This window comes from Fringilla coelebs (assembly GCF_963513975.1).
Source record: "Fringilla coelebs genome assembly, chromosome: 9".
In the NCBI taxonomy this organism is placed as follows: domain Eukaryota; kingdom Metazoa; phylum Chordata; class Aves; order Passeriformes; family Fringillidae; genus Fringilla; species Fringilla coelebs.
Window position 1 is genome coordinate 14,613,284 of NC_140067.1, and position 18,623 is coordinate 14,631,906.

The 18,623-nt window shown below is 38.1% G+C and overlaps 1 protein-coding gene across 1 annotated transcript in view; it reads right to left on the minus strand.

Moving 5' to 3' along the window:
- Positions 1-2,070: 2,070 nt before the first annotated feature.
- Positions 2,071-18,623, minus strand: part of ZNHIT6 (zinc finger HIT-type containing 6) — a gene marked incomplete at its 5' end in the record, with an annotated part of 30,499 nt that continues 13,946 nt past the window's right edge. Inside the window, 2 exons of the mRNA XM_084211297.1 lie at positions 2,071-2,898; positions 7,094-7,218. Of these exons, the coding sequence (XP_084067423.1) occupies positions 2,813-2,898; positions 7,094-7,218 (211 nt within the window). The 3' untranslated portion in view covers positions 2,071-2,812. The remainder of the gene's footprint in view (positions 2,899-7,093; positions 7,219-18,623) is intronic.

An 18,623-nucleotide genomic window follows, 5' to 3' on the forward strand; every position in this document is an offset into this window, starting at 1 on the left:
ACAGTTCTCATTCACAGACATGATCTGTTCTGAATCAAGGCAGAGTCCTGTAGGGATCTGTGTGTAATAGGACTACAATAGTATGTTTTCAAATGGACAGAATGGAAGCCTTCTGGGAAGCCTCAGCTCCACGTCTTAGATTTCTAGTTCTTGACCAAAAATTTAAAAAATACAGAAGATGCTTTTTCTCTCTACTATTTATTACAAGGTGCCTGTTCCAGGTTAAGTCATAAAAAAAAATAAATTAAAAACTTTCTTTAACTGCCTATGAAAGCATTAAAAAACATCTGCCTAGCACAACAGTGCATAAGCTGATTAAATCAGAAACCTCATTATTACGAAGAATTATGACTAATACGAAGAATTTTGATTTCTTATTATAAAGAAAAATTGAAAAAGTTTAGGAAAACTGAATAAAATATTTGATTTGCATTTTGGTCTGCATTTGATCAATCACCTCTGTTCAAACTCATGTAACTGTAAAAATAGGTAAGTAGTAACCTAGGAAGGAATGGCAAATGCTACCTTTTACTCTCAGTTTCACTGAACTCTGGGAGATTATTCCCAGCTTGTCTGGGAAATTTCAGTTCTAGTAACCACCACAGGAATGCTCCTTAATAATGTTTTAAAGCCTTCTTTAAGGTAAATCGGAAGGACAGATTTAACAGCATCTTCATTTAGAAATAAATTATGTTGTGTTTGACTCACAAGGAAGCTTAAAGTAGATTTATATAAGAAAAAAACCCCACAGGCAAACCCTTTGGTACAATTAATCAAAACCCCCAAGAGCACAGGAAAGTAACGCAAATCACAAATCTGTGCTCCTCAGCCAAAGACTAATCACACACACATGCAGATCAGCACTACTACTTGCAGCACTCCCATTTTCACTGTGCTCTGGACCCAACAGAAGTGCCATGCTTTTACTCCAGATGAAACATTTTCTGGCAAATGAACTGTGGCAGTTTTGCTATTTGGCTCTTTCATTGGTATTACTATGAGTGAGTTCAAGACTGGTCTAAGGAAATTTGTGGCTACTAAGTCAGTGTGCAGCAATCACTGATTAGGAAAAGCTTATTCACTTTCACTGAACTGAAAAAATATGAAAGCAGCACCTATAGCAAGGAATCCTAGTCCTTTAAAAAGGTTTAAAAAAACAAATGCTGAAACAAGAGGTGGGCAGAGGACCAACAATGACCAAGAAAGAAAATAGAGCACAGGTGGCTACTGCCAGGCGAGAAGAAAAACTTTCCTCTTGCAAAATACACAAGAGAAAGGACGGACACATGATACCACTGGGAGAAAAAGCAGTATGTGACTACAAAGGTCTGATACTCTGGCCAAACTTCAGTAGTGAGCTGTCATGGTAAACAATTTATTAACTCCAATTTCTTCACAAGGGGGAAAAAAAGCCCTTCTAAAACTTTGAACATCTCAGAAATCTCCTCCATGCAGCATGACTGGTGAGGACCCAGTAGCCTGGTGCCCTGAATCCCAGACTGAGAGCCCAGAAGCCTAAACCCTCTCCTGTCCCGCTCTCCCAGCCTCCTGTTACCTCCAGAAGTTCCTTCACTGCTTTCTATTGTGTTTCTACCCACAACATCAGCACTGGCAGAAGAAGACTTGACTTATGGCTGAAATATCGCCTTCTTGGCAATTTAGCACACACCCCAGGCCACCAACACACTGAGGTGCTTGTCTCAAGCAGGAGACAGAGTCTGGGAACTAAGGCAGCAGCAACCTCAGAGCGCTGTTTAGAGTGAACATGTCCTGAAGACAAATGCTGGCCTGGCCAGACCTTTGCAAAACTAAGGCAAAGGCTGATGCTGATTCCTGAGAATGCCCTGCTGCAGTGGGGAGAGGGCCTCACCTGGCTTGCACCGCTTCTGGAATTGCTGTTCTCATCCTCCAACAGACCCCACAGGCACAGGGGATTTGGATACAGGATAGATGGTCTGTGATCTAAGAATCTTTTCAGAAGTTAACAACTGTCAGCAGACAATACAGTACAGGAATTTTTTTCCTTTACAATTTATTTGTTTTTAGGTAGGTAAATTTAGCTGATATGCCAGTAAGTATTTACAATAACTAACTGCAGTAGGTACTAGGAATATGAGATGCATAACACAAGCATTCTTTAGAAGTCCAGTGTTATTTGCATTAGTGCCAGTCTATGCATCCATTTCTATGGATATAAAAACTCATGCTAATTTAGAAGACCTGGAGGGAAGACCAAACACACTTGCAACATGCCACCCCGAAAACACAGGCTGACCTCTCCATTAACACATGGAACAAGATGCAACCGAGTAAGGAACAAAAAAAAAAGTATTGCATCAAGCACCCAAAATGTCACCAGAGAAGATCAAAAGTAACACAAGACCATTTTCAGTAGCTCAGTGTTACACAGAAATACTGTAAAAGGAATCTGATCTAATGAAATAACTGTACTTTTTTCCCAGTAAATTGAAGCATTAAGACTCAAATCAACATATAAATACAAATATGTGATCAGATATTTAAACCCAAACATTTGGCACTGAGCTGGTTAAGGGAAAAGAAAAAACAATGGTGCAATTAAAGACTGCAATTAAATTAGAATATTACTTTTTTCTGGAACCACAATTCCCCATCTTTTTATTTACATCCCTAAATATGCATTATTAAATCTAAAAATTGTCAAGCACTTTGAGAGTGCTACCTTTAGTAAAGAAAGTTAAGCCAAACCTCTAGGAACTTAGTTGTATCAAAAAAATTTAATTAAATAATAAAAAAATAAAAGCTCATTCCATCCTGTTCTCTCAAAGCACTGTCATGAACTGTCCTGAATCTCCCCTTCTTCCACAGATGAAAGGGATGAGCTTTCACTGTCTGAGTTCTCTGCAGGCTCACTGCCATCTGAGGATATAGAACACAAAAAACAAACAAGCAATTAGTTTCAGCAATGTTGTTTGCTCATCAAACAGAAGCAGTTTCGTGTCTTCTTTTCCTTTTAATCACTCTTTACTTTAGGACAGCTATTTCATAAGCCATAACCAGTCTCATGACAGAGGATAAAGCCCTGGATAGGACCTCAGTACTGAAGGAGAGGGCAAGACAATGTTGAGAATTCCTTTTACCTTTTAAATCTTGGTCTTTCAGTCAAGTAGGAAAGCAGAGTATTTATCCCCCACAAAACTCTAGATCGACTGAGAATTTTAAATTATTCTTTTGGCTTGTTTTAAATGTTGTTTTCTAGGATGTCACAGACATAATATCACTACTGTAATGAATGATAAATAATTTACACTTTTCCTAGCATTTCAGTTAAGATGAGGAATTACATACAAATTGGAAAGGGAAAATTTAAATTCCACATGTTCCAGCATCCCAAAGATAGTGATAAGCTATGTAAGTCCATAAGCTATGGCTGGTGAAGTTCAAGGTACACAATAACCTGTGCTTTAGGGCATGGCTACTGTGCTCTGCTGAGATCATATAGTGAAATTCTCATCTCCAAAACTGGTCTTCAGCCTCACACCCCACAGATCCTTCTTTAACAAGCCCTGACCCTGGTCACCTTGTGCTGATGTCATCAAATGCCACTTGGTTGGTGACACTCAAGCAGCACAAAAATAACCTACAGCAAAGTAGGCCCATGATTCACACTCTGCTCTCATTGTTATTTTCAGTATTTGATCTATGAATTTAGAGATGCTTTTGAGCATTTAGTATCAGAGGTTTCATTAAGAGAATGTTACCAAAAGGGAGCTGATTAAGTATAGCTACTATCTGGTCAAGATAAGTTTTACAGCTGGCAAACATGGATAATACACAGGACACAGTGTGCACCTGTACAGTTTCCAAGGAATTTGTTCAAGAAAATAGAAGCATTTCACCCAGAAACATCAGAGGTCACATTTTGTCTATATTAAATCTAGTGTATAATCAATTAACATTTATATGCCAGATATGTACTGAGTAATGCACAAAGTAAGGCCTGTGAAAGCTGCCATAATCCCCTGCTATCTTCAGCCATGACTGACCTTGTATGCTGAAATCAGAGCACCTGTAGTTTTTGCTGTTAAGCAAGTCAAGCAGCAAAACATCACATAAAATAATGTGGCAATCTTCTGACTCACAGCAACGCTGGACAGATAGATTTTACTTCTGTTACAGTAATATTTAACAGGAATTATAGATTGTCTTCACTAAAAAAGAGCATACTTGTATGGTGCTGATAGCATTGACTATAAATTAAGATTGCCCAATCCATGTCACCATAAAACTGTCGGCAGTTTACTTATAATGTAAAATTTAAACTCTAAGTTTTTCAGTGGCAGTTTCCTTCCTCAATCTTTATTTCCCTTATGTAGTTGAAAGTTTCAGCCAAAATACTTCAGCCATTTCTGAAAAGAAGAACAGGAGAAATAGGCTTTATACTTATTAAATCCTAGCAGTTTCTCTTTGAAGGTGTACAGCTCTAGCTATTCCCCAGTCCTTGGGGGTTACTACTTCAGTCTCAGGGAGAATGGTGATGTTTCCCCATGCCTGTTGCTGTGGCCACGAAAACTCGATTCTGTTGTTCGTGGGGAAGGAGGTAGATCTGAGATTGCTCAGGAAGGAAGCAGTATTTTAGCAATTAAATTCCCCCATGACTTTGTTTCTTGTTCTAGCCTGGGTCCCTTACAAACAGGGTCAGCAGGGTTATGGCTGCCTGAGCACACGCTCAGCAGACACCCTGCCACATGTCCACTCCTGGCAGCTGTTTGCCTGGAATGCAAAGGGAGGCCAGCGCCAGGCTCCGAGCAGGACAAGTGTCCCTCTGGGCAGGCCAGCAGGCAGAGAGGAAAGGCAGCACTGGGGGCAGTAGGATCAGCAGCACGGATGGCTTGGGAGGAGAGGGCCACTGATACAGAAAGCCATACATGGGAAAGAAACTGGACTGCAACAAACACTGAAGATGCTGTAGCAGAAAGGTCACTTCTTGGGAGATGGGAAGGGGCTAAAATACTTCTCTGATTACAACAGGCTTCTCCCTAGACAGCCTGGAAGTTAACATAAGATTTGCACTCTTAGAAATTATCTGTGAATGCAACTGCTAAAGCAAACTGGTTTTTTCCTCCTATGTTCTGTAAAGATGACATACAAAAGAAAAGCATAATGACTGACACACTAACTAAAATGGTACCTTGTCTTCAGGCAGAGTAACAGCAACAAAAATGTCCTCCAACTTTTATATTCATGTTGTGAACATGCTTTTCCTCAAAGAATCTGAAATTACTGTCACATGCTTCTACTCTGAATAGAAAAAAATACCAAGAACAGAGGTTCCCAACCTAACTCAAGGTGGAAGTTGATTATTAGTATCTTAACCAAGAAGATGACAATAAGTTATAATAAAAGTTGTGAAAATGATAGTATTTTTGCCATTAGCTGTAACTATGTCACACCCAAGACACCTTAGCAGGGAGCTATTACATTCTTTTTTATGGAATCTATAGAAACACTTAAAACAACAACAACAATCAATGGTTCTCAAAACCTGAAATGGCTGTTAGTGTTCTCAGAACCCCTGAAGGGATGACCACACATCAAATGATTCCTGCAGCAGAGAAAGGTTACTGTCCTCAAGACACACACTGCACTGCCCTGTGGCAGAGCTGTTGGCACTTCCCAGCTATTACTGGCTCTCTCTTCCCCTCTTCTGCCTTTTACAGAGTCAGGTAGGTGCTGCAGCAGCATGGCCTCAAAATACCATTGTTCAATCAACACTTCCTTGAATCTATACCCTTAAAAGGACAACCTCCCTATTAGCTCAGGAGACAATGACAACCCTATACAGATTAAGTACATGAGTCAATCAATTGTAATTCCTTCCTGACCTCTAAATCATGGAAGTACAGCTGAGTACTGAAAAGCAAGGCTCCCAGACAAAGAAATTACGGATGAACTCAAAAGCACCCATCTTCATGTACTGCAGTGTCTGTATGTGCACCCCCAGGGTGTGTATCACACTCCCCTACCCTATCTCCTGGAGTGCTCTCTCACTCTCAGAAGCCCCTGCAGTGCATAGCACAAGGAATTTTTGCATGCCAGATCTTTGGGTGCAGATTGCTCTCACTTAGGGGATCACTCAGTGTAATTTAGCCAGAACAGCCCAGCTCCATAGAGGCCCAGAATCACTGGTACAATATTCTCAGTCCTGCACATCATCAGTCACATTATATACATAGAGAGCCATGGCTGAGCTGCTGCAAGAAAATAGTAATTACAAATATATATCAAAGCTTTTCTGCAAAAATCTGTTTCTGCAAAATTAGAGGCTGGCCCATCACAGAATGTTAGGGGAAATGATAACTAAGGTGACTAGGTGGGGGACTAGGAGATGAGAACTGATTCCCTCTTTCAACAGCTGAAATATCTTTGAGCAATCTTTTAGCTTTAGAAACAGATGCTGGGACATGAAGCCTTTATACTGGGGAGAAAAATGGAAATTAACTTAAAAACTTAAAAGCAAATTACTGCTAGATCTGGATTCTCTTCCAAATTAAATCCAAGATCAAAGTTCTCCCTCAAGAAAGTAATCTTTAAAAGATAACCCTGTGATTTTTAACCCACCCAAAAAGCAACTTTGCCATTATGATTTCTAATAACTATCTCACAACTCAGAATTATTTTTCCAATGTTAGAAGCTATGCTAGAAAATAACGGAGAGTGATTCCTTTGCATGATTATCAGGTTTATTTAAAATTCATCTTCTCCAGACAGCCTGACTCTTCAGAAATAATCAACTCTGTCAATCTTTGCTGCATGAAAAAAATTAGCAAAAGTCTGAATAGTTGTTTCAACTTAGTGGCTAAAAATATATAAAAACCCCAGTAAAGCACCAGTAAACAAAGTTAGAAAAAACCCATCCAATACAGGTCATGGATGCATGCCATCAGCCAGCAATTTTAAGACAAGAGCATTCATAACAGATTTTGCTATAGCCATCTTTAAGCTTCAGAAGGAAATATAAGACATATTGCTCATTCCTGGCAATATCCTTAACTACTGTTTATATAACTAAAATATCCAAGTATAACATAACAGGAAATAAATATATGCTCACCTTGGCCAAGGACCACCATGTCACTCTTCAGTGTTTTCAAGACCACAAATAATGTTGGATATTCAATTATTACTTTGCCTTTCAGATTATCTAGAAGGCTTCTGTTGGCATCCAGTTCATTGTACCTTAAAAATAACAGGAAGTTTACTTTGGATTTTAATACTAGCAATGACATAATGTACATTTGCTGGGGGGAGGGGGGGAGAGTAAAAGGCTTTCTGGCATTTCACATGATTTTCAGGTGATACCATGTCCAGAAGAACTACCTTATAAATTCAAATTACGTATCCAGTCTTGTTCTCCAACTATATATTTTTTTAAAACCTTCCTTATATCTAAGCATAAAGAACAAAAGGAGAATGAAAGTCAAATTTCTCTAAGGGTTGAAATGTTTTATTATGCCTAAATGAATATCTTTAGCAAATCAGATAAGGACATAGGGTTATCAAAATTGATACATTTATCAAAACCTGTTTCTAAATTAAAAATAACATTTAATATTTTACTTATAGGCTTTAACACTACAGGTTTAATTTACTTGATTAGTAGTGTACCTCATTTATCATGTTTGCTTATGAATTACCAGTGAAGCCTTAGGAAGATGAAATAAAACTACAAAAGCACAGGTATACTGGAGCTCTTCGAGCTCTGTTTCTGTAGGAGAGATATCCTTGTTCTGACACAGGAGCATTACAGCAATAATTTCTACAAGATAGTACAGCAGTTGCTATGGCAGAGCAGATCTCTGTTCACAGCACCATCAGTGAGAAGCTCCCTGCAGAAATGCCCACATGCGCTCCAGTGGCACAGGACTGGACGTGCAGTCCCCTCCCAGGAAAGGGCTCCTCTTCAGCCCAGACAGGAAAGGCAGGTGCGAACAAATGAAACCACAGTAAGGAAAAGCAAACTGGGCATCCTCTCCACAACTACTCTCTCAAACTATAATGGTCTCTCCCAGCTCCTCAACTAGAAAGCTGGATGTGGGATTTTGTGGGAAGGAAGGGAAGTGTTTCAAAGGCTTCTGAAAGAGGGACCCTGTTGCCTTCACTTACCAAAACTGAGGCATACCAAAAAGGATGCTCTGATTATTACACTGCAATCTGAGTTATGCAACTTTCTGTATGCAGCATTATTAAATTATCTCTAAGCTAAGGGCAAATGAAGTTCAAAACCAAAATATACTGTAGGCAGTATGTGGGGTATTTCCCATAGCTGCTCTACCTCCTCTGACCATTAACATATTATACAGTTGCGCTTTCTTTTGCCAAAACTGAAGGGATAGGTGAAGAAAATTACATATTTAATGATTTACAATAATGTGTGATTAAAAGCAGTACACTGGGAGCCAGCACACAAGAAGAATATTGGAGGTAAACCAGGAATTGAGTTCCTGGGATTTAAGGGAAACTTAGTTTGAGCAAAAATTCTCTCATATTCAACTTCAAATCATCATGAAAATATTTGGTTTCATGTTTCTCTCAAGCCAAAGTAATTACGACCTCTTCTTACTGAAACCCTTGAAAAGGGACAACAGTACAATACATGTCTTATTGAATGAATGCATTCATAAGTTGTGGATTAACATACATGAACAGAAACATATTTACTGCTTTATTTACAGTACTCTAAATGCAAAGTATGGCAATACCTTTCCTTTGGCAAGGACCTCAACACATTCCTTTCTGGTTAAGCAAACATTTACCACCAAGAGGCTAAAGTAATTCACATGCCACAATACACTTTCCATTATCTCATATTTTAGACAAAACATCTTTAGCGTCCAGCTTGGCATAAGATAAAACATTTGTACTTAAAACTATTTTATGATAGTAAATTACTGAAGTGTTAGATCACTGAGTCAGAGCTTTATCTGTTTTTGTTAAAGTAAATTTTATTGGTTGACAGTGACAGGAAAAAAATCTACATTTTTAGTCCATAATGTGGGCCGTAAACTTCAGGAAGAATGTAACAAAGAAGCTTAATGCTTCTCTTATTTAAATTTGTCTGTTACTCTATATATTAGCCAAAAAGACTTATTCTACTTCATACACAAATGCAAGTTGGAGTTTTCTGCTAATCCACCTGTCAGGCTCCTCCTTGACTGTGCATGCATAAAAGATCTCAAAATAAAACTATTATTCATCACATCAATTCCCAAGTCTACTAAAGAACAGCTCTTGAGCAAGACTGATTTTTCAGGCTATCTCAGAAAGACCAGGTCATGATAAAAACCTTCCCAATTTCATCCCAGAGCTAGAACAAAGTCATACACAGATGGTCAGAGGGTGAGCAATAGAAATTTTGCCCCTTCTATGGGCAAAAGAAGACTGCCCTGTAGGGTTTAACCAGAAACCTACACACACACACACACTTCTAATTTTTACTTATGAAAAGGCTAGACCTGTTTAGAGAAAAATGAAATGAAATAGCCTTTTTTATAAGTCTTGTAATTTGCTGTAGTGATTATTCACCAGGATGAGCTGAGGATGTAGAGCAACACTGGCATAGTAGGCCCTTCCACGTATGTGCAGCAAATTGGTCTCATCACAAGCAGGAGATAGAAGAAGAACATCACAATCAGATATTACCAGATATCCTTTAATCACCACTTTTACCCACTAGTTTTGTTTCACTGGGATTGCATAGCCTGTGTGAAAAGAACCTATAAGGAGCTGTAACCTTCTTCAAACCCATCCTTCACTGTGCACTTCAACTGACAACCCAGTGAAATGAAGAACACCCAGTGTAAGTCTATCCTTTCCCTTGGACTCCTGCATACTCCAGGACCATCTGCAGGAACCAACTTAACTGAGGCTGTCATCCTAAATGAGCTCCTTCAGCCCTTCATGCCAGGATGGATTTGAGATAAGCCTGGCTCCAAACTAACTGAAACCCCACCTCTGCTTTCTCTTTTCTCCCACTGTCCCATTCATGCAAGTTGTCTGCACTATGGCTTCCTAATCCCTGTATTCAGCAGGACTTCTCTTTGCATGCTCCCTCTCCATCTTTCTTCCTTCCCGGTATTTACTTTCCACATATTTTCTCTTTCCCTTCCTTATGTTCCCTCAGCCTCCCTGAACAACACCCACTATCTAATAATACACTTTCTGATTATTTTCTTGCCCCAAGCAAAGCTTTATGCCCATGTTGCAAAGCAATAAATAGGCCTGGATTTTTTCTTAATAAGAAATGACTCCGTTTATAAGGACCACAAAGAGATGATCTTAGACAACCGCTTTTGATTTTAGCTGGAATGAAATAACAATAACTGCTTTTTGAAGAACCAAAATTAAGCAGAATTTGCCTGCTAGCAGGCAGTTTAAAAGCCTACAAAAATTGTGACAATTGAGAAAATTTAGCAAGATTCAGCAATCCCACATCAGTTCCCATACAAACTGTTATATCTGCTCTACGAACAGTTTTACCTTTCACAAAATACTGAAATTAATGTGTCTCTGCACTTCTGATAGCATCTGTGAGTTTCTGCAAAGGCTAGTTTCACTATCTATAGTTATTCCACCACCTTCCAGGAATTCAACTATTCAGTCTCCTAATCTGTCTCCCACAGGCAGGAATGCCACATTAGGTCACTGCATCACAACAAGTTCCCCTCAAATGGAGCCTGTGGCTATAATCACAGTGGCGTAACTTGTCTCCATGAATTCAGACAGCAGGAAATTCCCTGCTGATCAGGTTTTCCTGAATGTCATCTACAGGAATTTTTTATTATTTAATAATGATTAAAAAAAATCTGCAATCTGGAATTAAAGATTGCCGCCGTGTTATTTCTTTAGTTTGGTCTTCTATACACTGAAAAGAGAACAAACAAGTTTAAGCCATCTAAATAATTGTAAATATTACCAAAATGTGGACTTGTGCAACGACATTCATGATTTCCCTGTGAGAGTGATCAACTAAGCTGCTTGCACATATTTTACACAAAGATGACTTTTCTTCCTAGAACTGAGTGGAAACACCGAGGTATTTACTTGGCATAACTCAGATACAATAAATCACACTACCTATTTTGAGCCTAGTCCTAAAAATCCAAACCAAGCTTACACTAATGTATGGGAAGTAACCAGGATTTTTTTTCACCAGACCAAAGAGGGTAGCATTTCCTCAGTCTCTGCATATGCCTAGAAGGGGGCAAAGACTGGGTACAGCATTTAAAGTCTCTCCCAAGCACTCATTCTGAAGTGCTGCAGTACTGCAAAGATAATAACTAACAGATGGACTTTCATTCCTAAGTGGTGAATAACCTCTTAGTGTGGTTATGATTTGGTGAACATTGAAGTAGGGAAATGCTCCCTTGAATTAGGTATGAAAGGAAAACCGTATGGCAGAAAGCAAATACAACGTATTGAAATAATGCACAGTATTTATATTTAACTTTGTCACTAGAATTCTGACATTCTAAAAAACCTAAACCAGTGAATTTGATTAGTCCAGATACATGACAAAATTAGAAAACTCATTGTGCAAAACAGCAGAGATCTTAGAAACAAACACAAAAAAACCCTCAAGACTTGCCATACTACTTCCTTTACAACTAACTCTTAACAACAGCAAAACAAAATGAAGGAATACTCTCCCTGAACACTCTTTCAAGGAAAGAGAATGGGAACCTAGCCCATTTTAGGATGAAAAAAATATACTACAGTTTACAGAAGCATTTAAAACCTGCTAGCTTCTTCTTTCACTCTTGGTTACATTTCTTTTCCTGGTCTAGGACCTCCATAATTCGCCTCTATAGATGTTCACTAACCTCTCCTCCATACTACTGATACCTGCATAACTTAATCAATACCAGTAGAGACCAAATGCCTGGCCAAACCCTTTTCAAGTCAAATCCATACCTCAAGCAACACCTCCATCAAAAATGTGCTTTCTCGGGGGAGGGGGGGAAGAAGAAAACTAGGACAAGAAACGTTTTCTTATCAGCCATTTGGACTACAAGTCCTGCTAGGAACCAACTAAAAAATACAGGAAGAAAAGTTGCCAGCATAGCAGGAAAGCATCTTGGACATCATCACCATCTCTTAACTACACCTACCTTCACAGAGCACATAAAAGCACAGCCAATTAATGAGACAACTATTGAGCTGTTCCTTTTCCTTGTCATATTTCAGCCATAGGTCATTCTCAAACAATGACTATATTAAGACAAGCTGTAACAATCCAAGGTCTCCTCTCTTTCATAGGCTAAGAAATCTAAAAACTGTTGAAAAGTCAAGTGTAAAATGGGGAAAAGAAAAACTGAACTCATAACCCTCTCTTATGACAAATGCATTTCAGGCAGTTTAAACATCCTGCAAGAAAAAAGAGTAATACCCAGGTGAAGATAGCAGGAACAACAACTGCCATCTAAATTATTTAACACAATAGCAGATGTCCAAAAAAACTCATTGGTGTGTTCACTTCTACCCTAGAAAAGATACAAAATAGTTAATGGAGAGAGAAGCAAAGTAAGAGTACAAGTATGTCACCATAGATGTACAAAGGCTGTCCTTGTTTAAGCCTCTTGAGAATGAGGCAATTGTACAAAGGAAAAAAAGCACATTAAAAGTTGTTTAATGGCAGTAATGGAAAAATATATCAATTGAAGGCAAAACCCATTAAGCAGATAAGGCAACTGCTTCAAAATTTAGTGGACTGAGCTTTAAGAGTGATGTGGTAAAAGGATTCAGGATCACAATAATGATCTAAAGATTAACTGAAGTACAGAACATTCTGCATCTTTTAGTTACAAAACAAAGTACAATAAAACAAAAGGAAAATGTGAAACCCGAAAATGTCAGTTTCTTGCATTTGGCAGAATTTGGTGCAAAGAACACTGAAATAAAGTGATACTGAATTTCAAGAATGCAAATACTTTCCCCATCTCATAAGACATAATGAAAAAAAAGAACAAAAATCCAGCAGCAAGTAAAGATGTTATAATTCAAGTGCATCACAGCAATAGCTCTTTACACATTGGAATTTACTTACTTTGTGAAGCCAGGCAGCTTCACAAACTGCTCAAAAGCTCAAGGTTCACAACCCTTTAAATACTATTGAGCTGACATATGAAAAAAATGCAAACCACAATTATGTAAGGCCACTATATGACTTAGGTAAAGAAACAAAACAGCCTGAGTTAACACTAGCCAGAAGACTTATTGTGAATATGAAATTTCACAAGGGAAAATTTCTGCTTAATAAGGCAGTGAGCTGGCTACTGCAGATGAATGCTTTAAGTTTCAAAAACTGAAAAGGTAGCAGTGGCATATTTAGTATGAGTAAAAGCTATGCATGGTTCCCCAAAAATGCAGAGAAGTCAAAATATGAATCTTCTATCACAAATACAATACTGGCATGGTCGCGGGGAAAAAGCCAATGTGGTAAATCTACTTTAGTGACAGCATACTGATACACAGCCCCATGAAACCTAACCATAAATAATTTTAGAGGTACATGGGTTACCAAGGAGTATCAAGAGATGAAATGAAGAACACTTAATACATCAAGTTCAGAAAACTAATACATCAAATCTCATTTGACAAATTAACGCAAGCAGGCAGTACACCGCTAAAATAAACAAATACAAAAGTGATGAGAAATCAGTCACTGTAAATTGGAAATACTTTTGTTATTATGCTTGGGTTAATCTCATGAACCTCCACTTCAGGAAGAATTGATCCTTCTCCAATTTTGAATCCCCAAATAGCAAGTATGAGCTTCCAAATTTAGCTCATATGGAGAGAGTCTAAATACCTTTAACACTCTTTATTGAATGGTGGAAACATATTCACAAGTTTTATACTTATTTTCATGGGAATCACAGTAAACAGTAACATTCCATTAAGGTAACAGGTTACCAATACTTTACAATGAAAAGGAAAAGCTATGAAGTAAAGAAAACAAATTACTCTCTTGGGAAACAAGCAGGAAGGTCAATTTCCTACTTGGCAATGTTGAAACAATGAGCCCTAGCTCACTTCCGTCAAAAGAGAGGAAAAAAGAAAGAGGGATTCCCCTTTGGCAGGATCAGGAGGAAATAACAGGTTTTCTCCTTCCTGACATGAACATGAAGAAGTTGTCCTCTCCTCCGTCTCTTTAAAAACACTGATGGCTATGCTGCCATGTTTTCACAGTGTTGCAGATTCCAAGTTCAGCCTATCACTTCAACTGTCCAGGGCAGAGTTTGTATCTTTGCTTCTAGAAGCCTTTTCAGCCTTTCCATGCTCCTGGTCCCTGAAATTTAGGAACCGTGCTAACTTTAAGTCAGCATCTCATTGTTTTTTCCTGCCAAGAAACAGCAGCAAATCTGCTTGTTCCTTCACAAGAGTATTTTAACAGCAACCCACAGAGCTGAATTAAGCCCCTCAATAGATCTCACAACTCTTATTCTAGACTGGAATAGGACAGAGTTTGAGCATCACTTTGGCTCTACAGCTCATTTTCACCAGCTCCTTCCCTCAGCCAGGGAGCTATCAATTATTCAACAGTTTTTCTGGTTTAGAATTTGGGATCTGCCTATTTGCTTTGCAAGCATGAAGTGTCTGGGGTCTCCAGATCTGCCTGTGGTGCTTATAGAACACCACCACATGGCTGGACAGGCCAAACAGATGGCTGAAGCCAACAGTATTGCTTTTACTGTTCTCTCATCCTCCACCTCTTTACTTACATATTCCTCCTCTGTGAGTTGTCTGGATTTAACTTGCTTTACTATAGACAGCAGAATTTTGGAGTGGAGGTTATGATTTCAAATAAATCTTTGTGCAATAAATGTCTCAGTCAGCAACTCTAGCTGGGACACTCTAGAAACCCTAATGCAATACCATTAATTATAAAACAGTTCATCCAAAAGAATTCAGCATGGATTACAAAACACTGGATTGTTACTTTAAAAAAAACCAGGCGTCTACTGGTTCATAAAGGAATCCCTTTCAAGAAAAAATGATTGCACAAGATAGTAAGATGGACAAACTCTGGGTGTTTTTGAAATCATCCCAAAAATCTTTTGAAAGGTCAAGTAATTGTAGTCAGACATCACAAACTTTTAACTATGCATGCTACGGATTCTGACCATACACACTTACTATACTCAGCAATGAGTAGTTTTTTGCTTTCCATCTCTGTTGTGTAACAGGATTTCACTGAAAAATGTAAGTAGCTAGGAAGGAAAGTGACTATTTTTTACAGTAAAAGCTGTGTAACCTGGCATCTGCTGCTCTGCGTTGCTTTTGTCAGCAGAGAGACTGATGTTCAGATAAAGAAGGAGCATGTGAAAAATGACACTGAAATGGCTGCAGCAACAAACTAGCAAGTCTGAAATGACCTGCAGGAAAACGTAAGGAAGTATTCAGTAAGAAAAGCAAGACATTTTAATTTAAAAAACTCCACAAACCAAAATCCAACAATCTGGGGGGAAAACAGCAGCAAATTTAAATACACAGGAGAGCTGTGTTTAAGAAACAGGCTACCGACCAAATTCTATTTCCCCTTGAACAGCACGAAGTCACCGGTGCCTGACTACAGTTGTGCAGAATGTGAAGAATGACTATTGTAAGCTGGCTCCCTGCTTTTGTAAAGCTGGCAGAGCTGCTTTTGTGCCAGCTGCTGCAAGCTACAGAGAAGTAATGAATTCTACTGTCAATCTTCTGGCATAGGTTAAAGCCAGCTTGGGGTTTGTTCCAACTCATGCCAAGGCCAGCAGTTCAGCCAAGGATTTGTATCCTTAATTCCTGTCTCATGTATATTGTCTACTAAACAAATGTGAAAAGAAATTGCTTCCTAAGTAAGACTAGAGGATCATAAATAAAGCACATCACTTTTCAACATTTGCAGAAAATGCAAAGAAGAAATAATGCCTGAAATGTGCTAATTCTAGCACACTTGGTCTGCAAGATGAAGTTTCTTTTTAAAAGAAACCAAGTTATGTGTGAAAAGCAGAAAGCAAAGACCGTAAGTTCTCTTGGTTTTACACGAAGTTATTCACAAATGATAATGCAGAAGGAAGTACCCAAGGAAGAGATCATGAAAAACTAAGGAAAACATAAATAGCTCAATACTTGAGGCTACCGTCAACGTATTTCAATTACAGGGTTTTAAAAATAATCTTAAAGTAACTGACAAAACAAATATCTAATAGATATTTTTTAAGATAAGGACATAAATCATCTAAATGCTACATTAAAAAATGTGGTTCCATTACATTTCTACTACTTTTTAAATTCCAGGATAATTTTCCAAGAGTGTGTTGGCTCATTTGCCCATACTAAGACAAAAAGCTTCACCTTCCTAAATCTATTACTGCGACTACTGCAACCTACTGATGCGATCTAACCCATAGTTATTTAAAAACAATAGACTACAAAAGAAAATTCTCTTTGAGCACAGAGCTAAGTCATCCAAGGAAATAACTTTCATTTCTGCCAGCTGATCTTGAGACAGGGAAGTGATCCAAAATTACTAACATCATCCAGCCTTCTGGAAAGCAACTGAATTAAATCAGTTAAAGCAAAAGAAGTGTTCACCACCATAAAACAATGGCATTTAGTTGAGGAGAACCTCTGATACTTGTTTAGCAGATTTTCTTCCCTGTGGTCCACAAGAATTAAGTGCCAAACATGCCATTATTCTCATGTGCCCCAGCCAGTGCCACCACAGACAGTTAAGAAGCCCCTTGATGTTGGAACTGGCACAAAAATCCTTTTGGTATTTTTTGCTTTCTGAGTAATTGAGGCATGAGCTAAACCAGTACTACTGATACAGAAAACAATTCTACAACTGATTCTGTATCCATTCCTGTATGATGTGGCAGTTTTACAACAGGAAGGTGATAGGATATAGTCTGGTACAGTTCTGGACTCCAGCTCCTTCATGGATTTACTCTACTGAAAGCAGTGGCCTATGCACAGCTCCTAAAGCCAACCAGACTGTATTTTCCAGGCATCTAAATATTCTGCCAGTGCATACTCTGACCTTCAAATCCCCAAAAAGTTTTCTGCAACAACTTATTCTGAAACAACGCTCACATGCTACTCTGAACAGGCCAAAAAAGAACATTACTATATAAAAGACCTAACACTGATGTTTAAGAAAGCATTATTTTTTAATTCTATTAAATCCTATACATGTGATTAAAGTGTCACCTATCTAAACAAGATTCATGCAAGATGTTACTGAACCCAATTCAATTTTTGTGGCTTATCCTCAATTAGATTTATTTAATTGTCTCTGAAAGTATCTACTGCAAATTAAGTTTAGGTTGCAGTTATTTCTCTTAGAGAAATAGGATCATCTTATATGATAAGGCTGAGTAAATTAATTTCTCATTAAGTATCTGCAGTTACAAAACAACCTAACTCTGACTACTAACTTACTAATAAAAAAAACCAAGGATCTTTTTGATTTTGGAAGGGCTGCTTGCTGTTTTGCTTTAGTTTTTTTTGTTACACAAAGCCTGATAAGGTTATTCTCAGGAAAATGAGAAGGTGTATTTCCCAAACCACACTGTGTAATTTGGCTGTTGCACCTTTCCTTTACTTACTGGAAAATGCAATACTCTTACCATATGAAGTCACTTTGAAAGCATCCCAAATAAAGGTCTGAAGACAGTCAGGACACTTATTTATCCTGAAGTAAGAAAATTCTACTTTATGAAAGAATGTAGACTATAAAAATCATTCAAGAGGCAGAAGTTAAACCTTCCTTGGAACAGTTACAGCCAAGGAGAGAATGGACACCAACACTAACTAAATATTGCATAACAAGTGATCGAAGCAAGCAGTATCCAAATGAAAAAGTATCCTGACCCATTCAAAGGCAGATTTTTTCCAAACTTCATTTAAAACCAAAAGGTTTTAAACGAAGAAGAGAGTTATGTAATGCTTGTTTTTTGAAACCCTCCTTTGCAAGACTCCTCATAAAATAAGTGCAGCAAATGAGAAGATAAACCAAGTATAACTAAGAGTTACATGAAATGACAGTCAAAGCTGAGAAGACATGAGGAGAAATGATGGTTACCCCAATTAATTGTGGAGTGCTACCAATTCATACTGAAAGCAATTCTTACAAACTGGTTTTAGAGAAGACAGAAAGAAGAACTTATCATAAAGTTCTATAAGAACTGTCACCACTGGTGGTAAAAGACACATAGCAAGAAGAAAGCAAGGACTGTGTTTGGCAGCTATCCATAATATCTGTACACCAGCGGCTTTCTGAAGTTCCACAGAACTCCTGTGAGAAAGCAGAAATCAGTACTTCATGGTAATCTATATTTCTGGAAAGAAAAATAAAACCCCAAAAATTTAAAGCATTCTACAGAGGACCTTCAAACTAAAAGGATGATTTGCTGTGAAACACAGAAAACAGCCAAAACTAAACCGCAAACTCCTGTTTCATAAACAAATGCAGGAAATACTAAAATCCTTCTGTAACATACTTATCTTAAAATTAGAAGACTAACATTTTATAATCCTGTTTAGATACCCTCTGAAACACCACCGCACTGCCTCAATAATACAAAATTGTAACTATGAAA